Source organism: Mytilus californianus, unplaced genomic scaffold (assembly GCF_021869535.1).
Source record: "Mytilus californianus isolate M0D057914Y unplaced genomic scaffold, xbMytCali1.0.p SCAF_7, whole genome shotgun sequence".
Lineage (NCBI taxonomy): Eukaryota > Metazoa > Mollusca > Bivalvia > Mytilida > Mytilidae > Mytilus > Mytilus californianus.
In genome coordinates this window covers 108,465,076-108,481,031 of record NW_026262723.1, presented here as the reverse complement: position 1 = coordinate 108,481,031, position 15,956 = coordinate 108,465,076, and the positions used below count along the sequence as shown (strand labels likewise).

Sequence of the window (15,956 nt, the reverse complement as noted above, 5' to 3'; positions counted from 1 at the left end):
TCAATTATATTCAAGATAATAACCAAAAACTGCAAAATTTCCTTAAAACAACCAATTCAGTGGCAGCAACCCAACAATGGGTTGTTCGGTGTGTCTGAAAATTTCAGGGCTGATAGATCTTGACCTTTTGAACATTTTAATTCCTTGTGAGATTCGCTCTAAATGCTTTAGTTTCTGAGATATAAGCCAAAAACTGCATTACACCACTATGTTCTATTTTTAGCCATGGCAGCCATGTTTGTTGATGGATCAAAATTTCGGATACAATTCATAAACTAGATTCCTAAAGGAACATTCATTCAAAGTTAAGAAGTATTAGGCACAATAGTTTCAGAAGAGAAGATTTTTAAATGTTAGCAAACTTGATGAACACATTTCGTAAAATTGTCTTTAAAGGGCAATAACTCCTTAAGGGGTCAATTGACAAATTTGGTCATTTAACTTTTCTGTAGATCTTACTTTGCTGAACATTATTGCTGTTTACAGTTTATATCTATCTATAATAATATTCAAGATAACAACAAAAAACTGCAAAATTTCCTCAAAACTATCAATTTAGTGGCAGCAACCCAACAATGGGTTGTTCAATTTGTCTGAAAATATCAGGGCTGATAGATCTTGACCAATTGAACAATTTTACCCTATGTCAGATTTGCTCTAAAAGCTTTAGTTTTTGAGATATAAGCAAAAAACTGCATTTGACCCCTATGTTCTATTTTTAGCCATGGCGGCCATGTTTGTCGATGGATCAAAACTTCGGATACAATTTATAAACTAGATACCCTAAGGAACATTTAGTTAAAGTTTGAAGGTATTTGGCCCAGTAGTTTCAGAGGAGAAGATTTTTGAAATAGTTTACGACGACAGAAGACGACAACGACAGACGACGACGGACGCCAAGTGATGGCATAAGCTCACATGGGGCCCTTCGGGCCCCAGTGAGCTAAAAATGTCACCCCCTCAGCTATGTGATAGAGTAAATTAACACCCTCGTATTAGCCAATCAAAATATTGCATTTAAACGTGAAGTATAATAAAACAATATATCACAACTTTATTTTACCTGGAATATGAACTGTAATATGGTTTTTCATGTGTGTACCCCTGACATAGCCATACAGTGACACTTTACGATCAGATTTAGGCTTCTGTCGTAACAATTCAGGATCAGATATATCCTCCATTCTAAAAATAAACATGACAAGAAAATGAAACAAGCCAATCATAAAATTCTGATATTTCCTTCAGTTGTGTTTAATTGAAATTTGTCATTACTTCTAGGCTTGCCTTAAAAGCAACAAGAAGGAAAATTAAACAATTTATTTTTACAGTTTCTCCCAGGATATACAAGGAATCTAGGTATATTTCTATACTAAAACCAAGCTGAAATAAGAAATTTGACAACCTTGCTTCTAACATTATAAACCATATTGTGTATGAAGGATGTACATATATATATATATGGGGTAAAAATCTAATTCTGGCACTATTACCGATCTGCTATGACATAAGGATGTGTAATTCTCCACTGAAGAGGTCTGAATTTCATCACGGAGATAAAACGACAAAGATTATGGACCTCTGTTTTCTGGTATTCACCATTCACCATTCCTGACAGGTAAAATAACTTTGCACCCTGTAAATAAAAATAGAATTATAAATATTATGACGGTCAAGTCCCCTATCAATTATATTAAACAGTAGTGTTTGAATAATCAATTTTCATTTTGTTTTGAATATTTTTGTCGGGTTACTGTTTCATTGATGGTTATAAAATATATCTGTTTTCATGTGCACAAAGACTTCAACACTCAGAGACACATTTTCATATTTTATCAAAATACTGAGATCACATAGTAGCTGTAAATAGGGGAAAAAGTGATATGAGAAGAATGTTAAATATTCTGCATACATAAATAATGGTACAGAGAGACAATACATCTATTCACTATTGCTCTCCTTCATCTTGAAAATTACAACAACGAGTTGAACAACTCACACCTCACAAAAAAATAATAATGTCCTCAGCAACAAGTGTAAATGAAAATTGTTTTTTGAAAGTAAATTTGAAAACCATGACATTTAGCAAAAAGAAAACAGAGAAAAAGACAAATAATATTCCACTAAACACTACACAGAAAAATAATGATTTGTCAAAACAATTCCAGAACTAGAAGGGAAAGCTCCACTAGTGACACCCACCATGTGACTCCTGTTATTATTTCTTTTTAATCATGAATCTGTCAATATTTAACACCATTAGTATGTACCAGTATCTTACCTGGTAAACTTCTGTCCAGAACCTGTGTTTCAGTCTCTTTTTGGTCTTCCTCATTTTCTTGTTGTCTTTAAATGAGTCCAGATGTGTGAGTACACCCATAATACGAGGAAACCCATGGACCTGACAGATGTTCAAAAACTCAAAAGTCTCCATCTCAAATCCAAAACTAGCATCTACTAGTAACAGCACCTAAAATTCAATCAATTCTATTAATATTTAAATACATCTACCAGTAACAACACCTAAAATTCAACAATTTCTAGTACCATATATCAGGTTATTTTGGTATGTATCTTTTTATCTATTTGTAGAAAATTGCTAATATTTCCCAAAACTTACCAATCTTGAATATAGTAATAGTCATGGAAATTATTTCAAATAGCAAAAAATCAATCCCAGCGAGAAGTCATTTTCTTGAGCAAATCACAAAAAATGTCCTGATATATGATGATATTTAAATACATCTACTAGTAACAATGCCTAATTTCGACCAAACTCTATTTATATATTTAAATATACTATTTCACAAAAATATATTATGTACTTACATTTCTATTTTATTTCAGAGTAGGAGGAAATTTCAAATTGATCACCATATTTAAGATCTACCATCTTTTATCCAATTTCAATGAAATGAGGTACTTTTATAAAAGACATCCATACAAGTTTGTTTCAAGTTGGCTTTGTAGTTTCAGTGAAGATGAACATGTGAAAAGTTTATGGATGACCAACTCTAAGTGTTTTCAATAGCTCACACTTACTTTATGGACAGGTTGTTAAATAAAACTTAATATTTATTAAGTAAGCCTTACCAGATCAGCAACTTTTGCCACATCAATCATGGCATTAATATCATTATTACACTCAACAATGGTTAATCTTCTATTTTTACCTGTAAAAAAATGTAGCTAAATTTAGTTCATTAAATATTCCAAATAAACACACATAATCATCAATTTTGTTTCTTTAATCTGCTTTCAAAATACATGTATTCAATACATGAATAATTTATTTTATCCTGCAATCAGCCAACTATTGTATAAATAACAGGTACACAAATAAATTTTTGCTTTATTTGCACTTGTACTCCTGTTACCCCGCTTCCATGTTGAGCAAGCGGTAATGTGGATATTTTTTTTTGCGTAACAGTTCATTTTGGGGTCCTCTTCGCGGTCTGCGTTTAAACCATGTCAATTTCTTTGAAAAATTAGAGACAATGATTTAGATTTTAACAACTTAAGTTTCAAGTGTAAATTTTAGGATAAAAACAATATATGTACATTGTCGGAAAATATAAAATTTATTTGTACTCGCTACAAAACAGGAGAAAAGCTTGGCGAGCCTCGCTTTTTGTTCCCTTTCTAAAGCTCATACAAATAAATTAAATATGTTCCAACAATGTACATATATTGTATATATCTCTGAAGTTTAAGCATTTAGCAATCAATGAATGAAAACAATATCCAGTTTAAATATTGATAAGATTGATTGATGTTTAACAACACTTACAGTCTAACAGCACTATTGTGCTATTTCTTGGCAGTCAGTTTTTATTGGTGGAGGAAGCCAAAGTGCCCTGAGAGAACCACAAACCTTCGGTAGGAAAACTGACATTCCTAGTCAATTAGGATTAGAGTCAAGAGATCCTGCAATGTGTGGGATTTGAACTAACAACCTCAGTGTTGACAGGCTAGTGATACAGTAGTTCAACTACTTAGACCACTTGGCCACCAAGGCCCCAATATTAATAAGAATTTTTTGAATTTTATATATCAGGATAATATTGCTGAGGACAGGTTAGTGTGACCAAAAATTATGACAAATTTAATTCCATCACCAATAGCAGGAACTGACTGGATAATCAATCTTGTAAGAATATTTTTTAAATGTAGAGAGAACTCTAAAAAAATACAGGATCATAACCAAACCAAACCAAACCATAAACCTACCAGCTACAACTGTGACTGGTCCCTGTACACTAGCTAATCTTTGTTTGGCATAATTCTTCACAATACATTGGAATAGAGTTGTCTTCCCTACTTTAGGTGGTCCTACAATGGCAACCACCACAGGTGGAGGTTCTACAGGGGTTCTGTCTACTAATGGTATATGGTGTTTCTTTGTCTTTAAATCTTGACTCCTATAAATGACAAAAATGGATACATATGTATATATTCATGTGTCATAGGTTCACTGTCTGACAATTGATGATTGCATCTGTGCGAAGACTTTACATTGATATCTAAGTGACTATTATGCTCCTACAATCAGGAAATTAGAAATTATTGACAATTGATTTCATTGTATTATTTATCAAAATTTAAGGTTTATTTTTGTTGAGCAGCTTTTTACCCAATACTACTGTTTTCCTGGAAGAAATATTTTATAATTAATATGGAATCATCCACCATGTCATAATGATTCAATATACAATCAATCTTCTCTCCATGGCAAGCAATAAGATTGCATAATCAATGTTTTACCTCTGAACAATTTTAGCAGTTTTTCTAGCATGCTGTATAGAAAAAGCTCTGGGATTCCTCTGCTGAGGGGTCAAGTCTTGTTGATGATTTTTCTTGGACTTTTTCTTTTCAGCTTTTGGTCCAGCTTGCCGTTTACGATGGACCTTTTTATGGTCTTCTCCTTCCATAATTGCTCAAAAACTGAAAGAAAAGATAGAATGTCACTTTTTATTTGTGAGAAATTTTCCTTTTGTTTTGGAATTTTCACAAACCATGAGTAAACATTGATTCTATAGACCAAATATAATTGACCTGTATTCATTGTTCCAGTAAAGGAGAAACCAAAAATGTGAACTATGCAAGAAATAGATTGATCATATGATTTCAATTGACATGATGAGTTAAGCTGTTTCAACTGATTTTTATAGTTTGTTCTTATGTTGTGCTGTTTCACCACTGTCCCAGGTTAGGGGATGGTCAGACGCCAGCAACAATGTTTAACCTTACCACATTTTTGTGTGTGTCTGTACCAAGTCAGGAGCTTGTAATTCAGTGGTTGTCATTTGTTGCTTTATGTCATATTTGTTTTTCGTTTGTTGTTTTGTTCACAAAACAATTTATAACAATGTACAATGTACATATTTCATTAACCTCTGATATTGCTAGATTTGGAAATATACATGTACATGTATATAATAAAAAAAATATACTCCCCCCAACCCTTAAACAAAACAATTTTTTTTTCAGCCTTCTGCATTTGCGCAGAAATCTTTTATAGTATCCAGTCTCTCTTCTGGTATCTTTTGTCTCAGGACTTTAAATAAAATATAAGGAAGAAGCATCAGATGATTAACAAATTTGTTACACCTGATTACTACAAGATTATTGGCAATTTATAAGCAATGAAAATAATTTCTGTATCCTTTTAACATGGGTCAAGTGCTTATTCAACATATGATTTTATAGGAAACAAAATGTGGTCTCAGGGGAATCTCACCTGATCAATAATGCTTTTGTATCTAATAAGGAATCTGATACACAAATATTAATCAATAATAAGCTGAGGTAATGGTTTTATGGTATAAATTATTACATTTTTATTTAAATAACATCTTTTAACTTTTAATATGAAAATTGTTTCCTGAAGATAGCCATTCTTTGTTTACATTGAAAATGACGTCATAACTAAAATCCATAACAACAGGACCAACACCAGCAACAGTTTTGTATTTCTGTTACCTTTTCATCAGAAATTAAAAATATTCTGTGAATTCATTTATTTTTAGCAATTTGGTAAAGGGTTGTCTTATTGGTAGGGTTTATTTTAGGTCATCAAGTAGACCATCTAGAGATGTTTAGAAGTACACAGGGAATCAGCCACTTCCTGTATATAACTTATATATTACTTAGGCGATACTTTAGGATTATTAATTGTTCTGCCCTTGTAGAAGCCAGTGTTGTAGGGTATCTAAAAAAACACAATGTCATAAAATGTAAAAATAATACATGGCCTTACTTCATTTTATTGAAGTTTGCAAAAATCAGTATTGAAGTAATAATTTATAAGGCTTTGTCCTATCTCACAGTTACTCATCTCATTTGGTGCAGATTTGACTACCCATTACCCAAATGCCAAAATAACCTTAAATATGTGCCGATTGGAATTTTTTCTAAAGCCACTCTGCCGATTTTACATGGTCCATTCTTGAAACAGTCTATTGTCTCAAAATATAATAAATTAGTTTACAGGCTAATGTGAGGGGAAATATTGAGCTTTAAATATCTTTATCTAAGGTGGAAAATGGCACTCAATATTTTGGAAAACAAACTTTCCACAGTATTATGAGTATACACATGATACATGTATGGCCAAAAGTATTTGTCACCTACTTTTTTTGCTAAATATTTTATATAAACACACATTTTTACAAAAAAATATTTTGAAGGCATCTATCATGTCTATGGTTTGATTTTTTCAAATAAGGTGTTGAAAGAGGCAGAATTGTCCAAAGAATATTTGTTTGTTTGGTCATAGTTTTGTCCTCAGTTGTTTTTTGTTTTCTCTTAATGTGAACATGTATAATGATTTTTTACAATTTAATTTAGTTGAAATACAATGTATATAGCAAATGTCTTAACAGAAAATATTTTTGTGTTTATCTCATGAGAAAACAAAAATGCTCCACAACAAAAATACAACCAAACAAATAAATAAACCTGTAACAATTCTGCTTCTATTGGTACCAAGTTATTTAAATAAAACCAGAAATTACCACAAAAATAATATTTTGAAAAAACAAGTTTTTTTTATGAAATATATAGTGAAAAATCCCAGGTGACGAACACTTACTACCACACTCTGTATATGCAGACTTTTTTTCTATTCTATTCTACCATGTACTGAGCAGGCGCTTCAACAAATTGAAGACTATGTCACTGGAGCATACCTGCAAACCTCTGAAACTTTCAATGAGGGAGATTTTCCCCTCAGATATGACAGCTGAGGGGAGATTTTGCGTGAACAACATTTACAAAGTAAATATATGACCTGTACACTATATACATTTACAAAACACTAATGAGAGTTAACAAACAAATATACTTTATTTCTTCAATTCATTGTTATATAAATAAGATGTGGTATGAGTGCCAATGGTCTAACACTCTATCCAAGTCACAATATATAAAAAGTTAACAACTATAGGTCAAAGTACAGCCTTCAACACAGAGCCTTGGCTCACACCGAACAGCAAGCTATAAAGGGCCCCAAAATGACTAGTGTAAAACAATTCAAACAGTAAAACCAAAGGTTTAATCTATATAAAAAACGAGATACGAGAAACACCTATGAACCACACAAACAAACGCCAACCACTGAACAACAGGCTCCTGACTTAGGATAGGCGCATAAAAATGATCTACATCATTGTACATGTATATAACAAATGTCAAATTCATCGTTTGGTATCTGTAAAAAAAAACCAATCGATTTGCATGATTTGTATTTTTTAGCCTCAACTGACGTGTTGTGAGTTACACTCTAGCATGCCTTCTAACATCGTACAGACCACAAGAAGCATCCAAAAAGTTGACTGAAAAATGAAAGATTCATTGCAGAGTGAACTTGATCGTAAAAATTGTAAATCGTTCATCAAATCTGCATGAAATTTCCTTGGTCCAGACAAAGACCTCTTTCTTGTTGGGAGTTGTCATGGCAGAAATGATTTTTCGATTACTTAAAAATTGAACAAAAAAAATTTATCACAGAAGTTTTCAAATGATCGCCCATTAATATTGTATGTTTATTTCTATTTTCAGTTAAAGAAAAATTCTGAGAAATATGACTGCGGGTCATTACAGGTTAAAATATCCAAATGCAGGAGTGGACAGGCAAGCAGGAGATTTCCGGAAAATGCAGGAAGATAACTTACAAGACATAGATTAATATTATACAAATTAAAATATAGCGGAAAATGAAAATTACAAATGTACAATTAGTTGATGTACATTGTAAATAGTTCACTATTAAGATTTATAAATTGAAGATTTGAACAGTTGAGTCTAGTGATGTGCGATTTACGATGTTATCTGGTAGTTTGTTCCAGTCGGTTATTGTGCTTGGGGAAGAAATTCTTTTCAGGTACTGTGTTTTGCAGGATGGAACTAGGAAACTGTTCGAATTTGAATGTCTTGTTTGCTTGTTTGTCTCTTGTTTTGGAATTAAGTTCTTTTCTGTTTCTCTTGCAGGATGGAACTAGGAAACTGTTCGAATTTGAATGTCTTGTTTGCTTGTTTGTCTCTTGTTTTGGAATTAAGTTCTTTTCTGTTTCTCCGACTACTCTTTCATAAGATCTGCGATCCGAAAGCATGCTTATTTTACATGTACATTTATTTTTCTTACCTTTTATATGTCTTTAAATAGTTGTTAAGATCTATTGAAATATCAACAAACTATATCAAAAACATGATTAATTTGCCCACATGGAAGCTGCCATTTTAAAAACAACTAATGCTCTGTCCACAGTCGGAGTAACGTGAACATGATCCGGTATCCTCGACTCCCCTAAATTCGTCCACCTAACGAATATCGCGGTGCATTTTCAACTACGTTTCCCGTATATTCCCGATAATTTGCAGTCATAAAGATTCAATAAAAATCTAAACTTTGACATGCAAAAGATTCAACAAAAGACTGTAGTATAACGAAAAAGAAACAGTGAACACTTACTTGAAATCAATGCCTGTTCTACTTTCGCCCCTCAAGTTCGTCCACCGGATGTACCACCTTGTGACGTCACACAGATTAGACCAAGCACCTTGCATTTTCGCTTTTTTGTTCAAAGTTAATTTAAAAAGGTAAGTATTGAAAAAAGTAACAATAATAAAATTTAACGATAAAATATTCAACAAGTAACAATAACAAAGAAATTGGGCAAAATTGTCTATTCCATGTCCTTGCAATGCATGCAGTAAAACTTGGTATTCCTCCTCACAGCCCTCTGTTCTGTACAATATTTTAGATGTGTCCAGTGCTTGCACCTATAATTGTCACACTACACCCATTTGGTAAGTTCAACACCAACTCCAAGTCTAATTTGATTGGGGCTGAACTGTTTACATATACAGCATAATTCAATTTCTGGAATTTCTTCATCGTCTGTATCGCTGAAGTCCATCTATATATATATGTGGCTAGGTCCTGGTTTAAGAGAAGTGTTGCTAGGTCCTGGTTTATATGATGTGCGGATAGGTCCAGGTTTAGTGTGGCTAGGTCCAGGTGTAAGTGATGAAGCAAAAGTGGACGGTTTCTTTTTATTTTGTTTCCCAGTTTTCTTAATACTCTGGTTGGTTGATTTATTTTTTATTGGTTTTCAACATGCTGTTTTACCTTTTCTGCTACCTCAGTTTCAGTTATGGGCATACCGGATACAATCTTTCCATGGGTTTTTCTTTCTTTCTTGTCATTTTCGGACTTGATTTTCTTTAGTTTGTGTATTCTTTCGGCAAAGAAGTGTGGAACAGTAACATCATGATCTTGCAAATCTTCAACAACTAAAATATCAGTCACAGCACTTTCAACAACTTCCGTTACTTCTCCGTTCGTATCAACTTCAACTACTTGTATATAATCTGTTTTTGGTTCATTCTTTGCATTCATCATTTGTTGTAAATACCTCTGATGGTTTCAGTTGATCTTTGTTGATGACATTTTTATTCAGGGGGTATATTCCAGTCTTCCTAAATGCTGACTGAAGGTTTTCTGGGGATAGTGCTTTCTGGTATGCTTTGCAGGCTAGTTCACATATGTTGTATCTGGTTATGACTGAGGAGTTCTAAAGCATGGTTTTGTGACATTCATTATCACAAATACGTTGCAACGGCCCATAACATCCAACATCCAAATGTTGTAATATATGTGAGGTATGAGCTGGTAAGATGTGAATGATGATGTGGTGTTGCTGTGTCCATTCAAAGGAGGAGGAGTTGCTTTGAATATGGTTGACCTATTGCATATAGTATCTAAGAAACAAACTTAACCAGGAAAACGTAAGATTGACCAATGAACCATGAAAATGAGGTCATGGTCAGATGATAATTACCTGTGTCCAGACAGACAAATACACCTTACAATCATTCCATACACCAAATACAGTTGACCTATTGCTTATAGTATTAGAAAAACAGACAAAAAAACCAAACTTAAAATTAAGCAATGAACCTTAAAAATAAGGTAAAGGTCAAATAAAACATACCAGACTGACATGTACATCGTAAAATATTTTCACACACCAAACATAGTTGACCTATTGCAAACAGTATTAGAAAAACAGACCAAAACATAAAAACATAACTTTAACCACTGAACCATGAAAATGAGGTCAAGGTCAGATGACACCTGCCAGTTGAACATGTACACCTTACAATCATTCCATACACCAAATATAGTGGACCTATTGCTTATAGAATCTGAGATATGGACTTGACCACGAAAACTTAACCTTGTTCACTGATCCATGGAATGAGGTCGAGGTCAAGTGAAAACTGTCTGACGGGCATGAGGACCTTGCAAGGTACTCCCATACCAAATATAGTTCTCATATTACTCATATTAAGAGAGAAATTTAGAATACTAAAAATCTTAACTTTTTTTCAAGTAGTCACTGAATCTTGAAAAAAAGTTAAGAAAATGAAGTCAAGGACAACGGACCGGGAATGATATGACAGACGGAAACTTCATAACATAAGGCATATATATACAAAATATGAAGGATCCCGGGATTCTACCTTCTGAAATATTAAGCTTTTAAGAAGTTTGAAAGGGCCGCCGCTGTCGCCGCCGCAGCCGGATCACTATCCCTATGTCGAGCTTTCTGCGACAGAAGTCGCTGGCTCGACAAAAACCTATGATTGAAACTAGTAGATGTAAGAAGTAGTATACCAGTAGTAATAGCAGGAGATATAAACTCCAAAAGTCAAGAATGGAGAAACATTAAATCAAACGAAGCCGGCGACATTATCGAAAACATGTTGGCAAAGCAAGATAGGCGTAAATGATGACCAACCACCGGGAAGGAACTCAGTAAAATGTCTTATACTGATGAAGTCAAATTTCCTACATAATTTAATCAGTTGTGACACACTTACACATGAGAACATACGACCTGGCCATATAAGTTTCTTGAAAGTGTTTGCACAGAAGTCAATTGCTGAACGCCAAAACGTATGGCAACTTAACATAGTAGACTGGGAAGAATTGACGCATACAACAAACGCTAAATTTGGAGAATGGCTGGAAAATAAGCCAGATGACAACCACTCAGTTGATCATTTATACCAGCCATTCTCAGATATCATTAGTAAAACACAGAAAGAATTGATCCCATATAAAGAAATCAAAACAAGAAAGCATCAAATAGCTATGTTACAACTGCTAAACATATGTTATCTGGAGCAATAACGCTGGTAAATGAGTTAAACCATTCTAAAATACTTGAAAGATTTTTGGAAAACCAATAAAAAGATGATGAGAAAAACAGAAGATAATTCAGTACTACCACTAATTGTAGACAACAAGCATCCTGTATTTGATAATTTGGGTAAAGTTGAAATCCTACAGAAGATCTACTTTGGGGACGGTCACCGGCGAGCTGATTTTTTGAACAACAATTTGATTGAAAAAAAATCAACAAAGATATATAGACATGAAGAATCAGTATAAAAAAACCAGTGAAGCAGAACAGGAAAGAGATGGGTTTGACAGACAAAGAAGCAAAGATGAAATAGAGGCTGCTATATACCGCCTTCGTACAGGACTGTACCAGGACCAGACCAGCAGTTTGCCTATTTTTTTTAAGAACGCAGGCGAACATTTAACTATGGTAGTGATGAAGAACATCATATGGCAAAAAAGGGGAAATACATGTAAAGTGCAGATGCAAAATTTCTAAGACGAACTGGAAAAAAATTAGTTACTTTTTCACATCTTCCTATAGACTAATCAGTCTAACATACATAATATGCAATCATACCACATCTTCTTTTTTAATAGCTGATGCAAAGAATAATTCTAGAAAGAATAGTCGCATATATCGAGGGTCACCGATTCCCATGATTGATTTAAACCAAGAAGGGTTCAGAAAAACTAATTTAACAACAAATGCACTTCTTCGGCTGGCCCTAAACAAAAGTTTATGGAATAAATTGGACGGAATCAATATTAGTTTGGTTGGTCGACTTAGAGACGGATTGTGATTCAATAGAGCAACACTTGCATTCAAGTCACAGTAAGATGCAGTTCGAAGAGTTCTAAAATTACAGAAGTTTAAGAAATATCACCCTTTAACTTCGACTTAAATGTATCAACGCATGATTGAAAACTAAACGATTTTCCAGTTTCCTCCTTAATAAACACGCAAAGTTAAGAATAACATCTTTGTTCTTACGATTATTTTTTCAACAAAAACTGGGGCGGATTAAGGGATAACCAGGGTGCTTAACCCCTTAAGGAACTACTTTTATGGCTAATGAATAGACTTCACCCACTTCTTCAAAATCCTGGATCCGCATCTGAAAAAGAGGAAAATCGTGAACATTTACAGGTCAGTCTACAGTCTTCTACAATGAACAAAACCCATACCTTATAGGAGACTATAAAAGGCTCCGGTATGACAAAATATGGAACAATTTAAAAGAGAAAAATCAACTGCCTAGTTTATCCTACAAAAATAAACTAAAAACAATTGCGGCAGAAAGCAACCAACGTCAACCACTGAATTATAAGCATCTAGTTTGTGACAGGCATAAAAGAAAGTGGTCGGAATAAACATTTTTATAAGCGCTCTCTCGCCAACAGCGGTGTCACTGAACAACACAAAATAGAACAAACTGAGTCGAATCATTAAAACAAATTAAGAAACAAAAAGACAAAAGACACAATAAAAGTAACGATTCAAAATCCAAGCTAGTTAAAAGCCCAATTTCAAGTAATAAATAAAACATGTCCATTTGGTAATTTGTTTAGGCTAATGAATTATGATTGATAAAAACGGTATTAGAAAATGCAAGGATATATAAGACCAGTCTAATTATCACCGGATAATGTCTGTCAAACGAACAGACACATATGTGCATCATTATTTACCCCCTTTCCTTTTCAAAGCATATAGAGTTTTTGCTAACAAAAAAACACCTTTATTTTAGATCTTTCAAATTTTAACCAATACCTTTTAATGACGATACCAGCAAGGGGACAATTGGCACCTAAAGGAACAAACCTAGGGATTTGTTTTAGTTCACTTATATGTTTTGGAGTTTAGTGTGACGTCCATTTTCACTGAATTAGTACACATCTTTGTCTAGGACTAGCTGAAGCCCGCCTCCCGGTGTGGGATTTTCTCACTGTGTTGAAGACCCATTGCTGTATTCTGTCTTTTGTCGGGTTGTTGTCTCTTTGACACATTCCCCATTTCCATTCTCAATTTTATTAACACCCAATAAATGATAGAAAAAGAACAGTTATATCTGTGATTAGCGTTAGATTTTTTAACATTAGCTCATGGAAAGTAAAAAAAAAAAAAAAAACAGACAAGAGTTAGCACAATCAAAGCCATGTCGGAAGTTTAATTTATTATTTTGTAGAATGCATAATTTTTAAATGAAGCGTTTAATTAAGCCTCAGTCACACATAAGCCACCCTCTACATTCAGTGGAAATTTTACAAAATTAATTAAACGATCGTTGTTCCAGTCTATTAAAACGAAGATGATTCCACAATGGAACATTTGACATGGACAATCGCGTTCATTATCCTTTCTTTATCTAGTAACTACCATCAACACGTTGGAGTTTATGTCACTAGTACTACGCATGGCTAGGTGGAAACGTATTTTCAGTCAAATGAACCCAAAGATATTACAACATATTTATATAAAATAGACTTAAATTTTATTTTTGTTTTGATGTAAAGAAAAATTGATGTAGGTGTTAGTGACAACAGCTACTTTGAACGACTCGACAGAGTCACTTATCGCTCAGTGGAAGGTTGTTCAGGTTTGAATGTGCGGGGAACGAGTAATTGATGATGTGTTGTGTCCTGAAGAATGGAAATTAGTACGATAGTGAGTGCAATTTTCTTGTCTGTTTGTTCGTTTGGATTACTCTATCTCTGTTTTCGGTTTGTGATTCGTTGATAAGAGATTTTATATAGCATACCAAGGCGTGTATCTGTTATGTCTCTCCAATTTAGATTGTTTAAAACGTTACTTACACTTTAGATGTTTCCTTCATTTAAATGACAAATCTAGAAGCCATGATCCCTGGTGGATAGTTGTCTCATTGACAATGTTTTTATTTTTATTTAAAAGGTCAAAATGCAACACAATTCAAACAAGAAAACCAGCATCTTGAGTTACGAGAAAATACTAGTAATAAACGAAATACGAATATTTATAAGAGACATCATTCAACGAAAATCATTGAATTACAGGCTCCCGACTTGCGACGTAATTAAAAATCATTTGCTATTTGGTAGTTTTGTATATGAGGCTGTCATCTGCGAATCGTATGATCCTGAGTTTACTGGATTTCAAGTATTGTAGTAGGTCGTTTGTACATACAAGAAAATAACAGGACACAGAACTGTTCCTTGTAAGAAACCAGAAGTGACGGGGCAACATCTGATAACTCTCCATTTAAGACTATTGTTTGTGTACGGTTTGATGAAGAAAAAAACCCGGAGATTCAGTTTAAGGTGGTACCTAACACTACAGGGAGATAACTCTGTAAAAATCAGCTAAACGTTTTAATTACGTTGTATTGTTAAGGAAATATTAAGCTTCTCAATGATCAAAATTAGTGTTTGTCAAACTGCTATATAACCAATGAAATTTTTCTGATAAAGTGGTTGGTTCAAATTTTTTGAAATTTTTATATTTTTGTCAAAGGGTCAAAGTTAACATTTTGTCAAAATTTTATGAAAATTAAACGAGCCAAATTAATATTAGTCAAGGTGTTGGGTACCACCTTAAAGTTTCACTTTTTATTCCATGCTCATTAAGTTTCAATGTTCAATGATCAACGTTAATTTTAAGCACTTAGGTCTGTTTCACATTTAGCATAAGTAGTATGTCAAATCTATTTGATCTTTAGAATGATTGTAAAAAGTAAAAAGGGGTAGAAGATACAAGGAGGACAAAGTCAAAGAAAACAGACAAAAGTTAGTTTTCTCGTTTGAATTGTTTTACATTTGTCATTTCGGGACCTTTTATAGCTTACTATACGGTATGAGTTTTCCTCATTGTTGAAGGCCATACGGTGAACTTTAGATGTTAACTTCTACGTCATTTCGTCTCTGAATGAGAATTGTCTCATTAGCTCTCATACCACACTTCTTTTTTTGTTGGTATAAAACACTGGCCAAAACGAAACCGTGATACAAAACACAATTAACAGTCTACAAAACACCGTACGAAAAACTAAAGACTGCGAAACAAGAACTCCACCAAAACCGTTGGTGATCCTATGTTCTCCGGAAGGGTAAGCAGATCATAGTCTACCAAATGATTCGTCGTGTTGCTCATGGCACGTAAAAATATAATTAATAAGTCGCATTAGGTGATTGTGGCGATGACACTCGGAAATATTCCATAACAGACATGATGACTTCAAATTTCTAATCATGGACCCTAGGTGAAATAGTTTCCTTGTTGACAGCA

General features: G+C 33.6%; 1 protein-coding gene across 2 annotated transcripts in view; it reads right to left on the bottom strand.

Annotated features, from left to right (window-relative positions):
• LOC127708877 (ribosome biogenesis protein BMS1 homolog) overlaps nucleotides 1-9,052 on the bottom strand; it is a 41,857-nt gene extending 32,805 nt beyond the window's left edge. The window contains exons 1-7 of one of the 2 annotated variants that reach the window (XM_052214040.1): nucleotides 8,972-9,052; nucleotides 4,765-4,944; nucleotides 4,231-4,421; nucleotides 3,094-3,173; nucleotides 2,282-2,470; nucleotides 1,494-1,636; nucleotides 1,064-1,185 (exon numbers count right to left, since the gene is read on the bottom strand). In XM_052214040.1, the coding sequence (XP_052070000.1) occupies nucleotides 1,064-1,185; nucleotides 1,494-1,636; nucleotides 2,282-2,470; nucleotides 3,094-3,173; nucleotides 4,231-4,421; nucleotides 4,765-4,931 (892 nt within the window). In that variant the 5' untranslated portion in view covers nucleotides 4,932-4,944; nucleotides 8,972-9,052. Of the gene's footprint in view, nucleotides 1-1,063; nucleotides 1,186-1,493; nucleotides 1,637-2,281; nucleotides 2,471-3,093; nucleotides 3,174-4,230; nucleotides 4,422-4,764; nucleotides 4,945-8,644; nucleotides 8,761-8,971 lie in introns of those variants that run through there. The other variant, XM_052214039.1, reaches the window with a different exon arrangement.
• Between the last annotated feature and the right edge of the window lie 6,904 nt (nucleotides 9,053-15,956).